Source organism: Anas platyrhynchos, chromosome 34 (assembly GCF_047663525.1).
Source record: "Anas platyrhynchos isolate ZD024472 breed Pekin duck chromosome 34, IASCAAS_PekinDuck_T2T, whole genome shotgun sequence".
Lineage (NCBI taxonomy): Eukaryota > Metazoa > Chordata > Aves > Anseriformes > Anatidae > Anas > Anas platyrhynchos.
In genome coordinates, this window is record NC_092622.1 from 1,732,506 (window position 1) to 1,754,391 (window position 21,886).

The 21,886-nt window shown below is 62.9% G+C and overlaps 3 protein-coding genes across 13 annotated transcripts; 2 read left to right on the top strand and 1 right to left on the bottom strand.

Moving 5' to 3' along the window:
• On the bottom strand, positions 1-6,779 carry HNRNPA1 (heterogeneous nuclear ribonucleoprotein A1). Of its 7 annotated transcripts, none has more exons than XM_072031959.1 (11): positions 6,619-6,779; positions 5,177-5,293; positions 4,779-4,925; positions 3,814-4,024; positions 2,805-2,897; positions 2,604-2,696; positions 2,239-2,310; positions 1,865-2,038; positions 783-905; positions 516-580; positions 1-398 (listed from the first exon to the last, which is right to left on the bottom strand). In XM_072031959.1, exons 1-10 carry the CDS (start codon positions 6,631-6,633, stop codon positions 525-527), a joined length of 1,101 nt encoding a protein of 366 aa, XP_071888060.1. In that variant the 5' UTR covers positions 6,634-6,779; the 3' UTR covers positions 1-398; positions 516-524. The 7 variants fall into 7 exon arrangements, with proteins under 7 accessions (XP_071888060.1, XP_071888056.1, XP_071888059.1 ...); XM_072031955.1 differs by having other exon boundaries at positions 701-905; XM_072031958.1 differs by having other exon boundaries at positions 2,604-2,723.
• Positions 6,780-7,062: 283 nt separating this feature from the next.
• On the top strand, positions 7,063-14,082 carry CBX5 (chromobox 5). Of its 5 annotated transcripts, none has more exons than XM_072031971.1 (5): positions 7,063-7,218; positions 11,772-11,949; positions 12,142-12,322; positions 13,062-13,159; positions 13,371-14,082. In XM_072031971.1, exons 2-5 carry the CDS (start codon positions 11,813-11,815, stop codon positions 13,519-13,521), a joined length of 567 nt encoding a protein of 188 aa, XP_071888072.1. In that variant the 5' UTR covers positions 7,063-7,218; positions 11,772-11,812; the 3' UTR covers positions 13,522-14,082. The 5 variants fall into 5 exon arrangements, with proteins under 5 accessions (XP_071888072.1, XP_071888074.1, XP_071888073.1 ...); XM_072031973.1 differs by lacking the exon at positions 7,063-7,218 and adding an exon at positions 7,284-7,437; XM_072031972.1 differs by lacking the exon at positions 7,063-7,218 and adding an exon at positions 7,288-7,441.
• A 1,185-nt stretch (positions 14,083-15,267) lies between these two features.
• Positions 15,268-20,227, top strand: SMUG1 (single-strand-selective monofunctional uracil-DNA glycosylase 1). Its single transcript, XM_072031947.1, has 3 exons — positions 15,268-15,433; positions 16,268-17,181; positions 17,993-20,227. Exons 1-3 carry the CDS (start codon positions 15,283-15,285, stop codon positions 18,674-18,676), a joined length of 1,749 nt encoding a protein of 582 aa, XP_071888048.1. The 5' UTR covers positions 15,268-15,282; the 3' UTR covers positions 18,677-20,227.
• Positions 20,228-21,886: the final 1,659 nt, after the last annotated feature.

A 21,886-nucleotide genomic window follows, 5' to 3' on the forward strand; every position in this document is an offset into this window, starting at 1 on the left:
TTAAAAAAAAAAACAAGACACATTTATTCAGCGTCAGGTTGTGGTACAGTCAGCGATCGACAGCACGGGCGCGCAAATAAAACCGAGGCTCCGGGCAGAGCCCTCGTAGGAATGCTTTTTTTTGTTTTTTTCTTGTGTTTTTTTTTCTCCGTTTTCTGTTTTTTTTTTCTTTTTTTCATTTTTTTTTTTCTTTCCACGGCACAGAAACTAAAAAGAACCCGGGGTACGATTAGTCACGAGACACAGTCCTGGTGGCCGAGGAGGCTTCTGGCTAACGCCAAGTCTTCGGGTTGCAGCCACCCCCCGGCCACAAAAGTGGCACTTGGCTGAGTTCACAACTTGTAACCTGCAGCTCCCTGCCCCTCCTCTGGCTCTCCTCTCCTGCTAAGCTTTGTTTCCTGTTGGAAAGGAAGAAATTAGCAGGATTTGGGGTTTTTGGGTCTTTTTTGGGGGTTTTTAGTTTTTTTTTGTGTTTTTAGGGTTTTTTTTAGGGGTTGCTTTGCAGTTTTGCTCACCTGCGGGTGTTAAAACCTCCTCCCGCCGCCGTAGCTGCCGCCGCCGCTCGAGCTGCCGTAGCCGCCTGCGTGGTTTTTATTAAAAAAAATGGGAAAAAAGGAAAAAAATGGGGATTAGGGGGGGTTTCTGCACTTCTGGAGGGTGGGGGGAGCGCGCCCGGCCCCCGCCGAGGAGCCCCGCGGACCTGGGTGGTCGGAAATGCTCCAGGGAGAGCGGCGTCGGGGTGCACCCGGCCCGGGGAGCACGGAGCCCGCGGGGGGACTCACCGCCGCCGTACGGCCCCGAGCTCCGGCCCCCGAAATTGCCCCCCTTCATGGGGCCGAAGTTGGACGATTGGTTGTTGTAACTGCCGAAGTCGTTGTAGCTGCCGCCGCCGCCGAAATTGCTGCCTGAGGGGGTTTTTTTGGGGGATTTGGGAAGGGGGTGGGGGAAGGAGATTTGAGTCGGTTTATGGGGTTAAAGACAACCCCAAAAGACTCGGGGGGGGGGGATAATGGAGAGATCCAAGGTCAACGGAGGGGATTTAATGGGGCTGAGGGCACCCAAGGGGGCTCAACGGGGGTTCAGTGGGGACTGGGGGGGCTCAATGGGGCTGAGGGCACCAAAGGGGGCTCAATGGGGATTCAACAGGGGTTCAAAAGGGGCAGGGGGGCTCAATGGGGGTTCAACGGGGGATGAGGGGGCTCAATGGGGCTGAGGGCACCCAAGGGGGGCTCAACTGGGGCCGACGGGACTCAATGGGGGTTCAACAGGGGCTGGGGAGGGGGCTCAATGGGGGATGAGGGGAATCAATGGGGGCTGGGTGGGGGCAATGGGGCCAAGAGGGCTCAACGGGGGGGGCTGAGGGGACTCAATGGGGCAAAAGGGGCTCAATGGAAGCTGGGGGGGGGGGGGTCGATGGGGCCCGAGGGGACCCGATGGGTCTGGGGGGGCTCAGTGGGGGCCAACGGGGATTCAATGGGGCTGAGGGGGACTCAATGGGGGCCCAGGGAGGCTCAACAGGACCAAGGGGGCCAGGGGGGATTCAATGGGGCCAAGGGGACCCAATGGGGGCCAAAAGGGATTCAATGGGGCTGAGGGGACCCAGCGGGGGCCAAGGGGGCTCAATGGGGCTGGGGGCAACTCAATAGGGACTGGGGGTGACTCAATGGGGCCAAGGGGCAACTCAATAGGGGCTGAGGGGGATTCAGTGGGGTCTCAACGGGGTCCCAAGAGGATTAAGGGGGCTGAGGGCGAATCAGTGGGGGCTGAGAGGGGCCCAAAAGGATCGAGGGGGTCCCAAGAGGATTTAATGGGGCTGAGGGGGGGCCCCAAGAGGATTTAAGGGGGTCGAGGTCGCGGGGCTCACCTGTGCCAGCCTCCGAGAGGCCGTTCCGCACGGCGAGCGCGGGTCCCCGGGCGGGCCGACGGCCCCCGCTGCCACCCCCGAAGCCCCCCCCGCCGTTGTTGTAACCGTCGTAGGTGCTGCTGCCGCCGTAGCCCCGGTTCCCACCGGAATAACCGGGACCGCTGCCGCCGTAACCTAAAGGAGGAGGGGGGGGAAAAAAAAGGGAAGAAAAAAGAAAAAAAAAAGGTGCTGAGCTCCGACGGCCGCCCCGGGGGCTCCGAGGGCGGCCGGGCTCCGGGGTCGGCGGTGCGGTGGCTGCGTCGGGGGGGCCACGGGGCCGGTTGGCGTGTCCTGGGCTCGCGGCAAGCGTCGGAGAAATCCCGCTCCGGCCTTACCGTCTCCTCCAAATCCATTATAGCCGTCTCCGCCGCCGCCATAACCGCCACCGCGGCTGCCACCAAACCCACCTGAAAAGAACACAACCGTTGGGGTTCGAGGCCGGCCCGCGGCCACGCGGGTTTAATTAATTATTATTTTTCTTAATTTTTATGGTTTTTTTGTGGTTGCTGGAGAGAAAAAAGGCAGGCGCCGAAATCCCTGGCGTGGAGGAGCCGGAGCGGTGGCAGCAACGGTGGCGGCGTTTGGGCTACGTTTTGGGGCCGAATCCGGTGCCGATGGCTGTGTCCCTGCGGTGTCCCTGCGGCTGGGGGGGTTCCTTGGGGTCCCCCCCACCTCGTGTCACCCACCACGAGCCACTCACCACGGCCGCCGAAATTTCCGCCGCGGCTGAAGTTGTCGTTTCCTCCGAATCCTCCTCCGCGCCCACCGCCGAAATTCCCGGAGCCGCTGCGACCTAAAAGAGGGGGCGGCGGGGGACAGCCTTTAGGAACAGCGCAGGCAGCGGGGTCCAGCGGCAGCTGGGGGGGGGTTTGGGGGCTGGGGGGGCGAGGCGCGAGCTCACCTCTCTGGCTGGCCGAGGCGCTGGCCATCTCCTGCTTGGACAGGGCTTTCCGAACCTCGCAGTTGTGGCCGTTCACAGTGTGGTATTTCTGGACTGAAAAGGGGGGAAATTGGGATGGAGATGTGAAATTTGAGGGCGGAGATGTGAAATTTTGGAGAAAAAAGGGTGAGGGTTAAAGGGGGGGAGGCTGAGGGAGGCGAGCGTAACCCTAAGGGGTCAGGAGGAGGGGTTCTGAGGGTTGGAGGAGGTTGGGGGCGACCTCGTTAAGGGTTGTAATTAATTATGGGGTGGGTGGCAGGGGGATGGGGCCAGGCTCCTGTCCTGACATCCCAGTGACAGGGCGAGGGGCAGCGGATGCAAGATGGGGCTCCTTTCTCCCCAAAAAACCCTCCTTTCCCCTCCAAAAACCCTTTCTCCCCAAAAACCCTCCTTTCTCCCCAAAAAACCCTCCTTTCCCCCCAAAAAACCCTCCTTTCCCCCCAAAAAACCCTCCTTTCTCCCCAAAAACCGCTTCTTTCTCCTCCAAAAACCCTCCTTTCTCCCCCAAAACTGCTTCTTTCTCCCCAAAAAACCCTCCTTTCTCCTCCAAAAACCCTCCTTTCTCCCCAAAAAACCCTCCTTTCTCCCCAAAAAACCCTCCTTTCTCCCCAAAAAACCCTCCTTTCTCCCCAAAAAACCCTCCTTTCTCCCCAAAAAACCCTCCTTTCTCCCCAAAAAACCCTCCTTTCTCCCCAAAAAACCCTCCTTTCTCCCCAAAAAACCCTCCTTTCTCCCCAAAAAACCCTCCTTTCTCCCCAAAAAACCCTCCTTTCTCCCCAAATGAGATGAGACTTGTGCATGGGGAGCGGGGCAGAGCACCGAACAGGCAGCCCAGGGTGGCTGTGGGGTCTCCTTCTTTGGGGTCCCCCAAAAAATCCCACCTGGAGGCTCTCCCTGCATGACCTAACCCGGACGATCTTTTAGGATGCCTCCCACCCTAAAAGATTCGGGGCTTTTTGGGGGCACTTACTGACGATCTTGTCAACGGAGTCGTGGTCGTCGAAGGTGACGAAGGCGAAGCCCCTCTTCTTGCCGCTGCCGCGGTCCGTCATGATCTCGATGACCTCGATTTTGCCGTACTGCCCGAAATAATCCCGCAGGTGGTGCTCCTCCGTGTCCTCCTTGATGCCCCCCACGAAAATCTTCTTCACCGTCAGGTGGGCGCCAGGCCGCTGCGAGTCCTTGGGGGGGGGGAAAAACGGGGTGTGGGGTGGGGATGGGCAAGCCCTGGGTACCCTAAAAGCCACCCTGGGAACCCAAAACTCATCCCAGGCATCCCAAAAGCCCCTTGAGAACCCAAAACTGCTCCCTGGACACACCAAAACTCCCCCCCCCCGGCACCCCAAATGTCCCCTGGGTACCACAACCCCCCCAGGAACCCCAAAACTCCCCCCCTGGGCACCCCAAAAGCCCCCTGGGAACCTAAAACTCCCACTAGGCACCCCAAAACCCACCCTGGGCACCCTAGTGCCCCTACCTGGGAACCCCAAAACACCCCTGGGCACCCCAAATCCCCCTCCAGGGAACCCAAAAGCCCCCCAGGAAACTAAAACTCCCCCCAGGCACCCAAATACACCCCCAGGCACCCCAAAACACCCACTGGAAACCCAAAAGCCCCCTGGGAACCTAAAACTCCCCCCCAGGCACCGTAAAACCCACCCTGGGCACCCCAAAACTCTCCTAGGAATCCAAAACTCCCGCCGGGCACCCCAGAAGCCCTCATGTGAGCACCCCAAAACTCTCCAGGGCACCCCAAAAGCCCCCCAAGAAACCCAAAACTCCCCCTGGCCACCCCAAAAGCTCCCCAGGCACCCCGAAACTCCCCTCCTGGCCACCCTAGCCCATCCCAGGCTCCTCACAGAACACGGGCAGAGCCTCGCAGGGGCTCTGGGGATCTCAGCCCCCCCATCTCAGCCCCCCCAGCCCCTTTCCTACCTCCCTGGACACGGCCCTCTTTGGTTCCACCACCCTGCCGTCCACTTTGTGGGGCCGGGCGTTCATGGCGGCGTCGACTTCTTCCACCGAGGAGTACGTGACGAAGCCGAAACCTCGCGAGCGCTTGGTGTTGGGGTCCCTCATCACCTGCGGGGACACAAGCGGGTGAGGAGGGGGCTGCAGCACCCCCCAGACCCCCCCCCATAACACATCGAGGGGGGATTTGGGGCCACGGCTCCGTCCCTTCCCTTTTTCCCTCGTTTTTTTAGGGTTTTTGGCCCGAAAATGGGATGCGCTCTGCACGGAGCTCTATCCACCCCCCAACTCCCCACCCCGTGGGGGGGTCCCCGAAGTCGTCACCCACCCCTGGAGCCCGCGGGGGGGGCCGGGGTCCTCACCACGCAGTCGGTCAGGGTGCCCCACTGCTCGAAGTGGCTGCGCAGGCTCTCGTCTGTGGTTTCGAAGCTGAGGCCGCCGATGAAGAGTTTGCGGAGCTGCTCCGGCTCCTTCGGAGACTGCGGGGTGACAGCAATGAGGGGGGGGGTTATTAAGGCCCCCCCACCCCAATTCCTCATCACAGGGTACCCCAAATCCCCTCCATGGGGCTCTTCAGGTGCCCCAATAGGCCCCCCTCTAACCCCATGGAGACCCCATTGTCCCCTCCCCACCTCAAGGCTGTGCCCCCCCCCAAGGGACCCCAAACAGCCCCCCCACAGCCCCTCTCTGGGCTCCTGTCTCCCTACAGCCCCTCCCTGCCCCCCTACAGCCCCTTGGGGGGGTCCTTTTGGACCCAACCCCCTTCCTCACCCCCCACCCCCCCGGACTGCCCCCACCCCCAAACACCCCAACTCCACCCCCTTTCCTTTACCAACTCCCCACAAATCCCAAACAAATCCCTAAATGGGGAGGGTGCTCAGCCCTTAGCAAGACCCCAACCCAATTTTACACCCCAGAACCCCCAAATAACCCCAAGAGGGGGGGGCTACAAGAGCTTTATAGAGCCCCCAGCCCCACATTTATAACTCCAAACTCCTGAATAAATCCCAGGGAGGGGGGGGCTGCGCAGCCTTTAGCAAGACCCCAACCCCATTTTACACCCCAGAACCCCCAAATAACCCCTGGGGGGGGGAGCTGGAAAAGCTTTACGAATCCCCCAGCCCCAATTTTTGCCCTAAAACCCTCAAATTAATCTTTAAGGGGGGGGGGCGCAGAGGCTTTAACACCACTTCACACCCCAGAACCCCCAAATAACCCTGGGGGGGGCCCTACAGAGCCTTTACAGCGCCCCCAGCCCCACTTTTTCCCCCCCCAAGCCCCCCCAAAGACCCTTCCCACCCCCCAACCCCCCCATAAAGCCCCCAACCCCCCCCCATAACCCCCCTATGACCCCCCCCACCCCCCCTACAACCCTTCCCTTCCCCCTCCCCCCCCTTCCACCAGGACGCCCCCCCCCCCCATTGTCCCCTCCCCCCACCCCAACCCCAGGAGCCCCCCCCTCACCCTGCGCGCCGCGCATGCGCAGACGCCGCGCGGCCGCCATCGCCCACCCGAGCACAAAGGCGCGCACGTGGCCCCGGCGCGCGCGCGCGCCCAGGGAGGGGAGGGGGGAGGGAGTGTGGGGGGGGCAGCGCGCGCCCCCCTCCCCTCACGCATGCGCCCTAGCGGCGGGGGGTCGCGGCGGCGCATGCGCAGCGCGCGGCGGGCGGGCGGGCCGCGCAGGCGCAGTGCGCGCGCCGGGCCCCGCGCGCTAGGCCCGGAGGGGGGGCGGCGGGGGGCGGGGAGGCCGCGCTCCGAGCCCGGGCCGGGGTTTGGGGAAGCGGCGGGGCCGGGGAGGCCTCACCTCGGATTTAGCCATGGCGGCGGCGCGGCGCGGGGAGGGGCTGGGCGGCGGCGGGCGGCTCGGCGCGCGATGCTCCCTCTGCGAGGCGCCGACACAGAAAGGGGCCGAGCGACGCGAGCGCCGCCGCCTCACTCCGCCGCCCCCGCCGAGAGCCCGCCCCCCGGCCGCTCCCATTGGGCGGCGCCGCCCGCCCCGCGCCCCCGCGCCGCACCCCATTGGGCGGCGGGGAAGAGAGCCGCGCTCTCATTGGTCAGGATCAACCGCCCCTCCCGCGCCGCCGCAGCCGATTGGGTGAGCCGAGCCAGAGCCCGCCCCCGCCGCGCGCCGATTGGGCGAGCCCCCCGCGGCCCCGCCTCGCGCCGCTTTTCCCGCTTCGGCCCGGCGACTGCCTCGCTGTGCTCTGATTGGCTCCCTCCTCGCGCGTCCCGCCCCTCGCCTCCCTCTGATTGGCTATCCCGCGGGGGACGCGCTCCCCATTGGCTGCCGCCGCCGTCACTCAGCGCTGCCCCGCGGCGGGCCCGGCGCAGCTCGGAGGAGCCGGACGAGCTCTGCTGGGAGCGGCGGCGGCGAGCAGGGGCCGCCCGCCCGGCAGCGCCCAAGGTGCGGCGGGCACTGCGCATGCGCGGGGCTTTACAGGAAAGGAGGGGGGAGCGGGAGAAAGAGGAGGGGGGGAGGGAGGGGAGCGCGCATGCGCGGAGCGCGGCCGGCGGCGCCTGCGCGCTGCGGGCGCTTTTGGCGGGCGGAGCGCGGAGCGGCGGCGGCGGCGCTGAGGGGCGGCGGGAGCGAGGCGGAGGGGCCCGAGCCGGAGCCGCTCCCCGGGCAGGTGGCGGCGGCGGGAGGCGGATGAATGGGGGGCAGGCCGCGGGGGCGGGACCCGCCGCTTGGATTGGCAGCCGCGCGGGCCAATGGCGGTCGAGGAGGGGCGGGAGCGAGGAGCTTTGGGGGATCAGCCAATGGGGTGGCGGGGAGGGCGGGGCGGGGAGGCGAGTGACAGCGCGTTGGGCCAATGGGGTGGAAGGAGGGGCGGGGCTCGCAGCGCTGAGGGGCGTGAGGGGCAGCGAATGAGGGCGGGGCGCGGAGCGGAGTGGCGGCGGCGGCGGCCAATGGGAGGGGGCGGCGGGGCGCTGGGCCCGCCCCCGGGGCTCCCCTCACAGCGGGGCCTCCGCGGCCCCCTCAGGGCCCCCCCCCCCACGCCCCCCCCACGCCCCCCCCACCGGGATTTTGGGGATTTTTGGGGTAATTTCAGCCCCTTTTGGGGTCTCCGTGAGTCATTTAGGGGCCGGGGGGGGGGTTGCTCGGGGGCTTTGTGCCCCTTTGGGGTCCCCCCGAGCCGCCTGGAGGCCGTTGGGGGGGGTCCCTGGGGCCTTGCCCCCGGTTTGGGGTCTCCCCAAGGCCTGGGGGGGGCTGTGGGGTCGCTGTAGGGTTTGGGGCCTTTTGGGGTCTCCGTGAGCCCACAGGAGGCTGTGGGGGTTGCTCTGGGGCTTTGAAGCCAAATGGGGGCTCTGTGAGCCCAATGGAGGCTGGGGGGGTCCCTGGGGGGGGGGGGGGGAATTCACCCTTTTGGGGTCTCTTCAAGACTTTTTGGGGCTGGGGGGTTTCCTGGAGGGTTTTTACCTTTTTGGGGTCTTTTTGAGCCCAGTGGGGGCTGTGGGGTTCCCTTTGGGGGTTTTGCGCCCCAATGGGGTCTCTGTGAGCCTGGGGGGGCTGTGGGGTCCGCTATAGGGCTTTGCCCCCCCCCCCTTTAGGGTCTCTCCAAACCCATTGGGGTCTGTGGGGTTTCCTTGGGGTGGGGGGGGAGGTTTTACACCTTTGGGGTCTCTCCAAGACCAGCAGGAGCTGTGGGGTTCCCCTGGGGGCTTTCCCCCCCCCCAGGGTCTCCCTGAGCCCACAGGAGGTTGTAGGGTTTGCTCTGGGGTTTTGCACCCCAATGGGGTCTCTCTGAGCCCGGTGGGGGCTGTGGGGTTCCCTGGAGCCTCTCCCCCTCTTTGGGGTCTCTCCAAACCCATTGGGGGCTGTGGGGTTTCCTTGGGGTGGGGGGGAAGGTTTACGCCTTTGGGGTCTCTCCAAGCCCAGCGGGGGCTGTGGGGTTCCCCTGGGGGCTTTGCACCCCTTTGGGGTCCCTCTGAGCCCGGTGGGGGCTGTGGGGTTCGCTTTAGGGCTTTACACCCCATTGGGGTCTCCATAAACCCCAATGCAGCCTTTTAGGGTTCCCTTTGAGGCCCTGCACCCCTTTAGGGTCTCTCCAATCCCACTTCCATCCCCCCCTTATCCCCCCACCCCAAAAACCCCACAGCATGACGGGTGGACACAGCGCAGGGGGGGCTTCATCCCCCCTGGCACCACCTCTCCCCTTACCCCAATGGGGGAGATTTTTTGGGGTGAAGGAGCCAGCACGACCCCATTGCAGGCATTCGGCCCTATAGGGCTGGGGGGAGCCCCGAGCGGGGTTTTTATGGCGCTATGGGGCGATAACTCACAGGTTCGCTGTGGTTTGCTGCCCCTGTCATCGCCCATTAGGGTTTTCTGATTCTTTTACAGCTCCTAAATCCCAAAGAGAGGGGCGCCCGGGGTCGGAACGGGGCGGGTGCCGAGCCGGGGAGCCGGGACGAGGAGAGTTTGGGGCTGTTTTGGGGTTATTTAACCACTATCAAGGCTATTTTGGGGTTATTCAGGGCTGTTTGGGGTTACTTAGCCACCTTTGGGGCTGTTTTGGGGTTACTTAGCCATGTTCGGGGCTCTTTTGGGGTTGTTCAGGACCGTTTGGGGGTTATTTAGCCACACTCGGGACCACTTTGGGGTTATTTGGCCACGTTCAGGGATATTTTGGGGTTATTCAGGCCCGTTTTGGGGTTACTTAGCCATGTTTGGGACCATTTTGGGGTTACTTAGCCATTTTCGGGGCTGTTTTGGGGCTATTCTGGACTGTTTTGGGGCTATTCTGCGCTATTTTGGGGCTGTTTAGCTACATTTAGGATTGTTTTGGGGTTGTTCAGGACCGTTTTGGGATTATTTGGCTACGCTCAGGGCTATTTTGGGGTTATTCGGGACCGTTTTGGGGTTACTTACCCACGTTCGGGGCTGTTTTGGGGCTACTTAGCCTTGTTTGGGACCGATTTGGGGTTATTCCGGACTCTTTTGGGGTTATTTAGCCCTGTTCAGGACTCTTTTGGGGTTATTCGGGACTCTTTTGGGGTTATTCAGTGCCAGTCCCGTTTGTTTTCCAGCTGCACCGAGCCGTGACCCCAGCCTGGGGCACCGGCCACGCGGCAGCCCCAAAAAAAGGGCAAAAAAAGGCAATTTCCACAGCTCTGCCTGCCCCGATTTTGGGGTGATCCCCCCGAGAAGGGGCCGTGGCCGTGGCCGTCCGCCCGCTGCCGCCTCCTTTGGGTTTTTTCCCCCGTTCCCATGGCCCCAAAGCCGCCTCCTCGGCCCCATAAATCACAGCGGGGCGGCCGCGGGGGCCAGCGCCGTGGCGCCAGCTCGGGGCCCCCCCCCGCCACCTTTCTCCATCCGATTTTTTTTTTTGGGTTTCCCAAGGATTCTTGGGGCTTTTAAGCAAAACTCCTCGGTCCTAAAAAGGAACCCGGCTCCCGTTCTGCCTCGTGGACGTTTTGGGGTTAAAAACTGCCTTTTGGGGAGGGGGCTGCGGCCAGGCACCACGTCCCTCGGCCCCCAGAGCGGGGAAATCGAAACGAATAAAATCCCTTTTCTGCCCCGGAATGGGAAAGATGGAGAAGCCAGCGCCTCTCTTTTTGCCTCAAACCACCCTTTTTTGCCTCAAAGCGGCCCTTTTTGCCTCAAACCACCTCTTTTTGAACCAAAGCGGCTCTTTTCTTTTGTTCCTCCAGGAGAGGACTCCGACACGCGGCTTTCCCGGGAACTGCCGCCCCTGCGAGGGACAGAGCACCCAAAACCGTCCCGTTTACGCCCAAAACCGTCCCGTTTACACCCCAAATCATCTCATTTACACCCAAAACCGTCCCGTTTACACCCAAAACCGCCGCCGCCAGCTCGCCCCGTGGCGGGGGGGCGGCGCCGGGGTCGCTTTTCGGCACGGGGCAGGAAATTCCTCGGCCACCCCATTCCTGGCTCGGAATTTCCTGGCTCCGAGGGTTTTTTTGTTATTTTTGGGGCTGTTTTCTTTTTTTTTTTAAAAAAAAAAGAAGCTGAAAAAAAAAAAAAAACAAGGTTAAAAAAATCCCTCTTGGCCCCGTGCCCGGCGTGGGATGCCGGCACGCGGCTTTGCCATAAAACCCCGTTTTTTGCCCCAAGCAGGCACCTGGCCCGCGGCGGGGTTTGAGTTTTGTAGGGTTTTGGCCGTTCCGCAGGGATTTTGCCCCAAAACGCCCAGTGTTGGCAGTCCTGGTGTTCGGGAGGGGGCCCCGTGGTTCCCCCCACCCCCTTTTCTCCCCGTCCCTTTTTCGTTTGTCTTTAAAACTCCCCTAAAAGGTGAAATTCTGCTCTGGTTTTGGGTTTTTATCGCCAGGTTGGTGGGAAGGGGGCTTTTTTCTGAGACCGTTTCACAAATCCCCTGAATTTTAGGGTCCCTTTACCCCCTTGAAGGGTTTTTAACCCCAAAACCCAGCACCTGGGGCTTTCCTTCCGCATCCACAAAGCGCAAACCTCAACTCCTTCAGCATCGCCTCCCTCCCTCCAAATTTTGGGGTCATTTTTGGGGTCCCCATTAATCCATGCCCCTTCCAAAGTTTATTTCTGAGACCTTTTCACAAATCCTCTTTAAATTTTGGGGTTCCCTCTCCCCTTGAAGACCTTTTAACCCCCAAAACCCAGCACCTGGGGCTCTCCTTTCACAGCCACAAAGTGCAAACCTCGGCTCCTTCGGTCTCACCTCCTTCCCTCCAGATTTTGGGGTTCCCCCTAACTTGTGCCCCTTCCAAAGTTTATTTTTGAGACCTTTTCACAAACCCTTTCTGAATTTTGGGGTCCCTTTGCCCCCTTGAAAGGTTTTTAACCCCAAAACCCAGCACCTGGGGCTCTCCTTCCGCATCCACAAAGCGCAAACCTCAGCTCCTTCAGCCTCGGTTCTCTCCTCCCAGACTTTGGGGCCTCACCTCCGCCCTCACGGATTTCGGGATGGCTTTGGGGCCGTTTTTAGGATTTCCCCCCTAACTCCTTTCCCTTGCACCCCGCAGGATTTGGGTGGCGGCGGTGCGTGGGCGCCGGGTGCTGCGCTATGGGCAAGAAAAGCAAGAGGACAGCAGACAGTTCGTCCTCTGAAGACGAGGAGGAGTATGTGGTGGAGAAGGTGCTGGACCGGCGCGTGGTGAAGGGCCAGGTGGAATATCTGCTCAAGTGGAAAGGCTTCTCCGAGTAAGCAACCCCAAAACCTCCTTTTTTTGCCTTAAAACGGGGCCGAGAGCCGCCTTTCGGTGCCTTTCGTTCCCTTTTGGTGCCTTTCGGTGCCTTTTGGTGCTTTTCGCTCCCATTCGTGGCGTGATGGTTTTTTTTTTGTTGTTGTTTTTTTTTTTTTGGGTTTTCTTCTATTTTTTTCATGGGAAACAGGGAACACAACACGTGGGAGCCGGAGAAGAACCTGGACTGCCCGGAGCTGATCTCGGAATTTATGAAAAAATACAAAAAAATGAAGGAAGGAGACGGCGCCCGGCCGCGGGACAAGGCGGAGGGCGGCAAGAGGAAAGGGCTCCCCGCCGCCGATGACATCAAGGCCAAGAAGAAGCGGGAGGTGAGCGGGGCCGGGGGGGTTTTGGGGGGATTTTGGGGGGTTTTGGGGGCTTTGGGGGGGCTTTGGGGGGGTTTTGGGGGGCGCGGTGTCACCGCAGGGGGGACAGGAGGTGTTACCGTGGGTTTGGAGGGGATGTGGGGATGGGGAGAGGGGTGCGGGGATGGGACTGGCACCCGGTGTCACCAGGATTTTGGGGAGGGACACGGTGATGGGAACAGGGACACGGTGTCACCGTGATGGGACAGGCACCCTGTGATGGGGACTGGCACCCGGTGTCACCACAATTTTGGGGGGACACCCAGGGTCACCACGATGGGGACAGGCACCCGGTGTCACCAGGATTTTGGGGGGACACCCAGGGTCAGCATTATGGGGACAGGCACCCGGTGATTGGGACAGGAATTTGGGGTCACCACGATTTTGAGGGGGGACACGGTGATGGGGACAGGAATTTGGGGTCCCTGTGATTTGGGGGGGGACACGGTGATGGGAACAGGGACATGGTGTCACCGTGATGGGGACAGGCACCCGGTGTCACCACGATTTTTGGGGGGGACACGGTGATGGGACTGGCACCCGGTGCCCCTACACAGGACCCAGTCCCCCCCCCAGTGCCACCAGTGCCACGGGGCTGTCCCCAACCCCGTCACCTCCGGGTGCTGCACGTCCCCTCCTCCCCGGAGGCCGCCTGCAGCGCCGTGACCCCCAAAAAGCCGCTTTTTCCCCCCAAACTGCGCAGAGCAACGACATCGCCCGGGGCTTCGAGCGAGGGCTGGAACCCGAAAAGATCATCGGGGCCACCGACTCCTGCGGGGACCTCATGTTCCTCATGAAGTGGTGAGGCCACCGCGCGCCCCCCCCGTGCCCCCTCCCGTCACCCGGCGTCCCCAAAAAGTGACAACGCCGCCCACCCCGAGGCTCTTTTTGGGGCCGTTTTAGGGGAAAAAGGGACCGGAGCAACGCACGCAACGCGCGCGACCCCCCCGAGGGGTTCCAACGGGGGCTGCCTCACCCCCTTTTTTAATTTTTTTGTCCCCCCCCCTTTCAGGAAGGACACGGACGAGGCCGACCTGGTGCTGGCCAAGGAGGCCAACCTAAAATGTCCCCAAATTGTCATCGCCTTCTACGAGGAGCGGCTGACCTGGCACGCGTACCCCGAGGACACGGACAGCAAAGAGCGCGAGGCCGCCAAGAGCTAAAGTCCCCCCCCCCCCGGGGCCCCCCCGCTGTACATAGCCCCCCCCGGGCAGCGTCTCGTGTCCCCCCCCCAAAAAAAAAAACCCTAAATCCCGTCCTTTTCCCTCTTTTTAGGTCCACGGGGTTGGTTCTGGCCCTCCCCAGGGACGCCGCGGGGGGCGGTGCGTTGTGTCACCGTGTCCCCCCCCCTCCCCAAAATGTGTCCCCCCTCCCCCTTTTTTCTCCTCGCTGTCACCCCCGGGGGGGTCCCCACATCCCCCCCGTGTCCCCTGCGGGGTGACAAAACCTGGTGGATGGGGAGGGGGGGGCTGCAAAGACCCCCATGGTGTCCCCCCCCCTCAAATCCTCGTGTCCCCCCCCCCATGGGGCCGGGTTTGGGGAAGGGGGGGGGTCACCAAAAAAAACCCTTTTTGCCGTTTTTTTAACGTCGATGTTTTTAACCCCGGGGTGTCCCCACCCAGGGTGTCCCCCCCCCACCCGGGGTGTCCCCCCCCCCACCTTGTCCCTGTGTCCCCGGTCCCCCCCCCCCCTTGTATTTGCTTCCAATAAAGGGTCACTTTTCAGGAGCGGGGTGCTCTGTCCTGGGGGGGGGAGGGATGGGGACACTGGGGACACTCCCAGTGCTCCCAGTTTGGCCCAGTTTGCCCATCACGGTGGGGTCCCGTGCCTTGCACCCCCCCCCCAAAAATTTTTTTGGGGGGAGGGGGGGGGGGCTCCTCGGCTGCTCCTTTGCTGCCACCTGGCGGGCATGGCGCGGTGCTGCACTTTGGGGACACGGAGGTGACATTTGGGGGGGAGGAGGTGACACTGGGGGGACAGCTGGACCCCCCCCCGGGTGCCGTCAGGGGGTGGGGGTGGGGGGGGACACGAGTATGAGCCCCCAGGGGTGTGGGGACATGGGGGGGTGCTTGGGGACACTGCGGGCACTGGGGACAAACATGGTGCTTGGGGACACTTTTGGTGAGAGGGGGGTGGCCCTGGGGACAGGGGGGACCTAGGGATGGTGGTGGCCTTGGGGACATTGGTGGCTTTGGGAATAATGGCCCTGGGGACAGTGGTGGCCCTGGGGTTGGTGGTGGCCCTGGGGACAGCCAGCGGTGGCCCTGAACATAGCAGTGGCCCTGGGGACAGTTTGGGGACAGGGGTGGCTGTGGGAATAATGGCTCTGGGGACATCAGTGGCCCTGGGGACATCGGTGACATGGGGACAGTGGTGGCCCCAGACATAGGGGTGGCACAGGAGATGGTGGTGGCCCTGGGGACATTGTTGGCCTCAGGACAGGGGTGGCCTTGGGGACGTTGGTGACATGGGGACAGCGGTTGTCTTGGGACAGACTGGGGACAGCGGTGGCTTTGGGAATAACGCTGGCCCTGGGGACATTGGTGATTTGGGGACATTGGTGGCCCTGGACATGGGGGTGGCCCTGGGGACAGCTTGGGGACAGTGGTGGCCCTGGGGACATTGGTGGCCTCAGGACAGGGGTGGCCCTGGGGACATCGGTGACTTGGGGACAGCGGTGGCCCCTGATTTGGGGTGGCCCTGGGGACAGCTTGGGGACAGCGGTGGCTTTGGGGACACAGCAGTGACTCGGGGACCTTGGTGGCCCTGGGGCTCTTGGTGGCCCTGGCTCCCCTCCCCCGCCAGGGGTCGCCCTTGTGCCGCCGGCGCGCCACCGAAGCCCCGCCCCTTTGTGGGTGGAGCCACTCAAAGCCCCGCCCCCTCCCTCTCCGCGGGGTGCCGCCCCCTCCCCTCCGGATTCTCCCATGGTGCCCCGGGGCCGCGGCAGACAAAGAAGCGGCGCGGACTCCAACTCCCAGCAGGCCCCGCGCGGGGGGGGCGCGTCACGGGTCAGGGGGCGGGGCCAGCAGGGCGGGAGGCGGGGCCGGGCTGGAGGGGGCCTCGCGCGGCGCTCAGGTAGGCCGGGGTAGGCGCTGGGGGGTCGTGACGTGGTGTGACGTCATGGGGGGCGGTGGGGGGTGGGGAGGGGGCTGTGGGGGCAATTGGGGGGGCATTGGGGCAGGTAGGGGGGTGGGGGGCAGTTAGGGGGGCATTGGGGGCAGGTAGGGGGGTGGGGGGCAGTTAGAGGGGCATTGGGGGCAGGTAGGGGGGCATTGGGCACGTTGGGGGCAGATGGGGGGGCTTTGGGGGTAGGTGCGGGGGGCTTGGGGGGCACCTGGAGGGGCCTGGGAGGGCTTTGGGGGGGTGTTGGGGGCAGGTAGGGGGGTGGAGGGGCAGTTAGAGGGGCATGGGGGCATTAGGGGCAGTTAGGGGGCGAGTGGGGGGCTTTGGGGGCAGTTGGGGGGGCATGGGGGGCAGGGAGAGAGAAGGGCCTGGGGGGTGTTTGAGGGGGCATTGGGGGCAGGTAGGGGGGTGGGGGGCAGTAGGGGGGTATTGGGGGTAGTTCGAGGGCATTGGGGCACTTGGAAGGCGGGGGGGGCAGTTGTTGGGGGGGGCACTGGGCACTCCCTCCTGTGAGGGGCAGGGCTCTGGGGGCAGTGTCACTGCCCCCCCCCCTTACCCATTTAACGCCCAGGGGGGAGCCACAGGAGGCCCCGTACCCCCCCCATAGCCCCCTGCACCCCCTTGTAACCCCCCCATACCCCTTTATATACCCCTATAACCCCCCCATACCCCCTTCATAACCTCCTGTACCCCCCTCATACCCTCCACCAACCCCCCCAATACCCCCCCCACGACCACCCCGCTCCCCCAGCCCCATAACTGCCCCCCCCCTTGCTCTATCCCCAGGCGATGGCAGCATGGAGGTGACCCCGGGCAGCGCTGCGGGGCTGGTGCCGGGGACAACAACGGCGAGAGCAGCACCAGAAGTGACAGCAGTGCCACCAGTACCACCAGTGGCAGAAGTGACACCAGTGCTAGCAGCAGGAGCAGTGCCAGCAGTGCCACCAATGACAGCAGCACCAGAATTGACAGCAGTGCCACCAGTGTCACCAGTGACAGCAGGACCACAGGTGACAGCAGCGCCAGCAGTGCCACCAGTGGCAGGAGTGAGAGCAGTACCACCAGTGCCACCAATGACAGCAGCACCACCAGTGCCAGCAGTGCCAGCAGTGGCAGAATTGACATCAGCGCCACCAGTGCCACCAGTGACAGCAACACCACCAGTGGCAGCAGCACCACAGGTGGCAGCAGTGCCACCAGTGCCAGCAGTGACAGAAGCGAGAGCAGTGCCACCAGTACTAGCAGCACCAGAAGTGACAGCAGTGTCAGAAGCACCAGCAGTGCTAGTAGCACCAGAAGTGGCAGAATTGACACCAGTGCCACCAGTGCCAGCAGTGGCAGGAGTGACAGCAGTGCCACCAGCGCTAGCAACACCAGAATTGACAGCAGTGCCACCAGTGACAGCAGTGACAGCAGCGCCACCAGTGACAGTAGTGCCACCAGTGCCACCAGTGCCACCAGTACCGGAGGCTGAGGACCTGGCCGGCTGCTTCCTGCAGCTGGAGCGTGAGCAGAGCGCGCTGCTGGAGGCGCTGCTGGAGGCGCTGCCGCCGTTCGGGGGGGCGGTGAGCCACGTGTACCGCCCGCTGCGCTACGCCTGCCGGCCCCACCGCCACTTCGTGCGCCGCTACTGCCGCGGCCCCAAGCGCGTCCTCTTCCTCGGCATCAACCCCGGCCCCTTCGGCATGGCGCAGAACGGGGTGCGGGGGGGGGAAACTGAGGCACCGGGGGGGTGGTGGGGTTGGGACGGGGCTGGGAGGGGGGTGGGAGGGGGAAACTGAGGCACGCGGGGGGCTTGGGGTGTTCATAGGGTGGGTAGGGGGTGATTTGTGGTGATTTAGGGCAGGGAAACTGAGGCACAGGGAGGCTTCAGGGTGGTTGTGGCTATAGGACAGGGCCTATGGATCCTATATGGCCCCATGGAGCCTAAGGGGAGGGAAACTGAGGCACGCGGGGGCTTGGGGTGCTCTTAGGGTGGGTAGGGGGTGATTTGTGGGGCCAGAGGGCAGGGAAACTGAGGCACGGAGGGGACTCTGGGGTGTTTTGGGGTGGTTGTAGCCATGGGATGGTGCCTACAGACCCTATATGGCCCTGTGGAACCTAAAGCGAGGGAAACTGAGGCACACAGGGGGCCTGGGGTGTTTGTGGGGTGGGTAGGGGGTGATTTGTGGTGTCCCCATAGGGGCAGAGGGGAGGGAAACTGAGGCACAGGGGAGGCTTCGGGGTGGCTGTGGCTATAGGACAGTGCCTATGGATCCTATATGGCCCCATGGAGCCTAAGGGGAGGGAAACTGAGGCACGGGTGGGACTGGGGGTGCTTGTGGGGTGTATAGGGTCTGCTTTATGGCATCCCCATGGAGCCATAAAGCTGGGGAAACCGAGGCACCGAGCACCCCGGGGCGCTTTGGGGCAGCACCCTCCGCCCTTCACCTCCCCCAAACCCCCCATAGGGCAGCACCCACAGCCCGCACGACCCCAAACCCTATAATATTTTTTTCCCTCCCTTTTTAGGTCCCTTTCGGCGAAACCCGACACGTCCGCGAGTGGCTGAGGGTCCGCGGCCGGGTGGAGAAACCCCAAAACGAGCACCCCAAACGCCCGGTGCTGGGTTGGGAATGCCGGCGAAGCGAGGTGAGCGGCGCCCGTTTTTGGGGTCTCATCCGTTCCCTTTGCCCGGACCCTCGGGGTTTTTTCCGTCACTGCTTCGTCCACAACCACTGCCCCCTCCTCTTCCTCGCCCCCAGCGGCCGTAACCTGGCCCCCGCCGAACTGCCCCAAAACCAACGCGCCCCCCTCCTGGCCCTATGCGACCGAGCCCTGGTGCGGGTCGTGGAGCTTCTTGGGGTCGGGCTGGTTATTGGGGTGGGGGGCTACGCCCAGCAACGAGCCCGTAAGGCTTTAGGGGCCGCCGGGCTGCCCGTTAGGGTGGAGAGCATCCCGCACCCCTCACCCCGCAGCGCCCGGGCCAACAGGGGTTGGGAGGAGGAGGCCAAAGCGAAATTGGGGGAATTGGGGGTGCTGGAACTGCTCCAGGGAGGGGATTTGGGGGATTTTGGGGATGAGGAGGGGGATTTAGAGGGGGAGGAGGGGGAGGAGGGGATTTGGGGGCGGGTGGGGGTGGGGAGGGGATGGGGGAGGTGGGGAGGGGGTAAAGAGGGGGTGGGAGTTGGGTTTTGGGGTTTAGGAGGGGTTTAGGGGTGCTTAGGAGGAGGGGGATTTAATAGGTTTTCCTATTTAGATGGGGTTTGGGGTATCTGTAGGAGGAAACGGATCCGTGCCTCAGTTTCCCCACTTATATGGGATTTTGGGGTATCCTCAGCAGGAAATGGATCCGTGCCTCAGTTTCCCCATTTAGGTGGGTTTTGGGGTTTCCTTAGGATCCGTGCCCCAGTTTCCCCGCTGGCAGCAGCTGTAGGGTCCCAGTTTGCAGGGCTGGGGCATGGCCCCATTCCCCGCCCCCCCCCAGTGCCTCAGTTTCCCCTTGCTGTGGGGCTGACCCCGATGATCCCAGTCCTCCCAGTTTAACCAGTATGACACTAAACAGGGCTGGGATTTTGCTGGGGCCCCCATTCCCAGTGCCCCCCCACCCCGTACCTCAGTTTCCCCTACAGGGGGGGCCCAGCGCTCGATCCCCTCCCTGTTTTGGGGCTTTTCACCCCGTTTTTTAGCTAAAATCCCCCATTTTGGGTGCACTTTTTTATTAGGGGATTGCTGGACAGTTCTCGGGGGAAACTGAGGCACGGATCGATCCCATAGGGGGCAGGGGGGGGGACACGAGAGCGTTGAGGGGTTTTTGGGGTACCCGCGCCCCCTCTGTGCCCCCCCCGTGCCTCAGTTTCCCCTTCCCCCAATAAACGCCGTGTCCCGCAGCCTCCGTGTCGTTTTTGGGGTGACCCCGGCTGTGGGGTCTGGGGGTGCCTCCTCCCCCCCCCAAAGGGTTATTGGGGACAGGGGGATAGGGGGGACATTGGGGACACCGGGATTTGGGGGACAGCAGCCAATTGCCCCAGGCAGGTTTTGGGGACATTGAGGCAGGTTTTGGGGCTGTTCAGTTTTGGGGCCATTCAGGCAGATTCTTGGGGTCGTTGAGGTAGATTTTGGGGCCATTCAGGCAGGTTTTGGGGCAGTTCATACTGTTTTTTGGGGCTGTTGAAGCAGGTTTTGGGGACATGAAGGGCAGATTTTGGGACAGTTTAGGCTGTTTTTGGGGCCGTTCAGGCAGGTTTTGGGGCTGTACAGGTTTTGGGAAGTTTGGGATTTTTCTGGGGCCGTTGAGACTGTTTTGGGGCCTTTCAGGCAGGTTTGGAGGCAGTTCCGGCTTTTTTGGGGCCATTCAGACAGGTTTTGGGACAGTTCAGGCAGGTTTTGGCCCCATTGAGACAGGTTTTGGGGCTGTTCAGGCAGGTTTTGGGACCGTTTCAGAAGGTTTAGGCCCCATTCAGGTAGGTTTTGGGGCCGTTCAGGCAGGTTTAGGCCCCATTCAGGCAGGTTTTGGGGCCGTTCAGGTTTTGGGGCCGTTCAGGCTGTTTTTGGGGCCATTCAGCTGCCTCGTTTTTTCCATTTTCCTTCCCGGCCCTGCAGTGTCTGGGCACGAAGCGGCCGGTCCCTGATGAGTTACGGGGCGTAATTAATTCAGAACTTAATGAGTCAGCGGCCTGACGGGAACGGGGTCAGCGGCTGCCCGCAGAACGGCCACCCCGAGCCAGGGGGGGGCATGGGGGATTTGGGGGGGAAATAGGGGATTGGGGGGTATGGGGGATTTGGGGGATTAGGGGGGTATTGGGGATTGGGGGGGGATTTGGGGGATTTGGGGGATATGGGGGATTAGGGGGGATGTGGGAGTTTGGGGGGTTATGGGGATTTGGGATATGGGGGATTAGAAGGGGGTATGGGGGACTGGGGGGTATGGGAAATGGGGGGAGCCCCCCACTTTCTGCAATTCTGCCTTTTTCCCTTTTTTTTCCCCCCCCCGATTTTGGGGTCTGGGAAGGCCCCAGAGGCACCCCATGGCCGGGACTACATCCCCCATGGTGCACCGGGGCGGGCTGCTACGTCAGCGCCGAGGGGCAGCATGGGAAATGTAGTCCGGGGGGGGGCTCACCCAGCACGTGGGCAAGGAGGCGGCCCCCCAAAATCCCCCCAATGCCCCCAAACCCCACAAAAAGCCCCCAAATCCCCCCAAACCCTCCCCAATCCCCCCAAATCCTCCCCCAACCTCCCCTCAATGCCCCCAAATCTCCCCAACCCACCCCAAAATCCCCCCAACCCCCCAAATCCTTCCCCCAAACTCCCCCAATTCCCCTAACCCCCCCCAAATCCCCCCAATAGCCCCAAAACTTCCCCAGTTCCCCCCAAATTCCCCCTACTCACCCCAACCCCCCCCAAATCCTCCCCTGAAACCCCACCCAATGCCCCCGACCTCCCCAAATCTCTCCAAATCCCCCCGATGCCCCCAAATCCCCCCACTCCCCCCCCAAAACTCCCCAAATCCTCCCCCTAAACCTCCCCACCCCCAAAAAATCCCCCTCTACTCACCCCAAATCCTCCCCCAAACCCCCCCTCAATGTCCCCCAAACCCCCACAAATCCTCCCAAATCCCCCCAAATCCCCCAACCCCCCCTAAGCCCTCCCAATTCCCCCAAATCCCCCCAAACCCCCTCCAAATCCCCCAACTCACCCTAAACCCCTCCAAATCCCCCCAATCCCCCCAAATCCCCCAACCCCCCCCCACGCCCTCCCAATCCCCCAAATCCCCCAAACCCCCTCCAAATCCCCCCAACCCCCCAAATTCCCCCCAAACCCCCTCCAAATCCCTCCAACCCCCCCAAACTCCCCCCAATTCCCCCCAAACCCCCAAATCTCCCCTAACCCCCCCCAAATCCCCCCCACCCCACCCCAAAACCCCCCTAAACCCCTCCAATCCCCCCAAATCTCCCCTAAACCCCCCCCAATCCCCCCACCCCACCCCAAAACCCCCCTAACTCCCCCCAATCCCCCCCAAATCCCCCCACCCCACCCCAAAACCCCACCCAACCCCCCCCCAGCCCCCCGTTCCCCGCAGCATATGGCCGAAAGCTGTGCGGGGGAATTCCTGGAGCCCCAGGAATCCCTGATTTACGCCCCCCCTGACAGCTTTATGGGGCGGCCGCTGCCAGCCCCGCACCACCGCCGCTGTAGGGCGGCCGCTGCCGCCGGCGGCCAGAGCTCCGAGGGCCCTAAATCACGGCGCCACTTCGGCCCTAAAAGTAATCCCGATGAATAATTTTTACGGGGAACGCCGCCCATATATCACCCCCCCCCCCTTATTTTAGGGTCGGTGTTGGGTCTGACTGCCTCGCGTTCCCGAAAAAGGGTGCTGGGGTCCTCGGAGTGTTTTTGGGATCGGGGTTTGGTGGTTTTCCTTGG

What these genes read in the sequence shown, in the direction of transcription:
- HNRNPA1 (XM_072031954.1), bottom strand. An exon ending in CTCCGTTGACAAGATCGTCA is followed by an intron (nt 2,898 to 3,813) that starts GTAAGTGCCCCC and finishes CCCCCTTTTCAG; the next exon opens with TCCAGAAATACCACACTGTG. An exon ending in GAGCATTTCCGACCACCCAG is followed by an intron (nt 581 to 700) that starts GTCCGCGGGGCT and finishes AAAACCACGCAG; the next exon opens with GCGGCTACGGCAGCTCGAGC.
- CBX5 (XM_072031971.1), top strand. Translation starts at nt 11,813, where the DNA reads ATGGGCAAGAAAAGCAAGAGGACAGCAGACAGTTCGTCCTCTGAAGAC. An exon ending in AAGTGGAAAGGCTTCTCCGA is followed by an intron (nt 11,950 to 12,141) that starts GTAAGCAACCCC and finishes CATGGGAAACAG; the next exon opens with GGAACACAACACGTGGGAGC. An exon ending in AGGCCAAGAAGAAGCGGGAG is followed by an intron (nt 12,323 to 13,061) that starts GTGAGCGGGGCC and finishes CAAACTGCGCAG; the next exon opens with AGCAACGACATCGCCCGGGG.
- SMUG1 (XM_072031947.1), top strand. Translation starts at nt 15,283, where the DNA reads ATGGTGCCCCGGGGCCGCGGCAGACAAAGAAGCGGCGCGGACTCCAAC. An exon ending in GGGCCTCGCGCGGCGCTCAG is followed by an intron (nt 15,434 to 16,267) that starts GTAGGCCGGGGT and finishes CTCTATCCCCAG; the next exon opens with GCGATGGCAGCATGGAGGTG. An exon ending in TCGGCATGGCGCAGAACGGG is followed by an intron (nt 17,182 to 17,992) that starts GTGCGGGGGGGG and finishes CTCCCTTTTTAG; the next exon opens with GTCCCTTTCGGCGAAACCCG.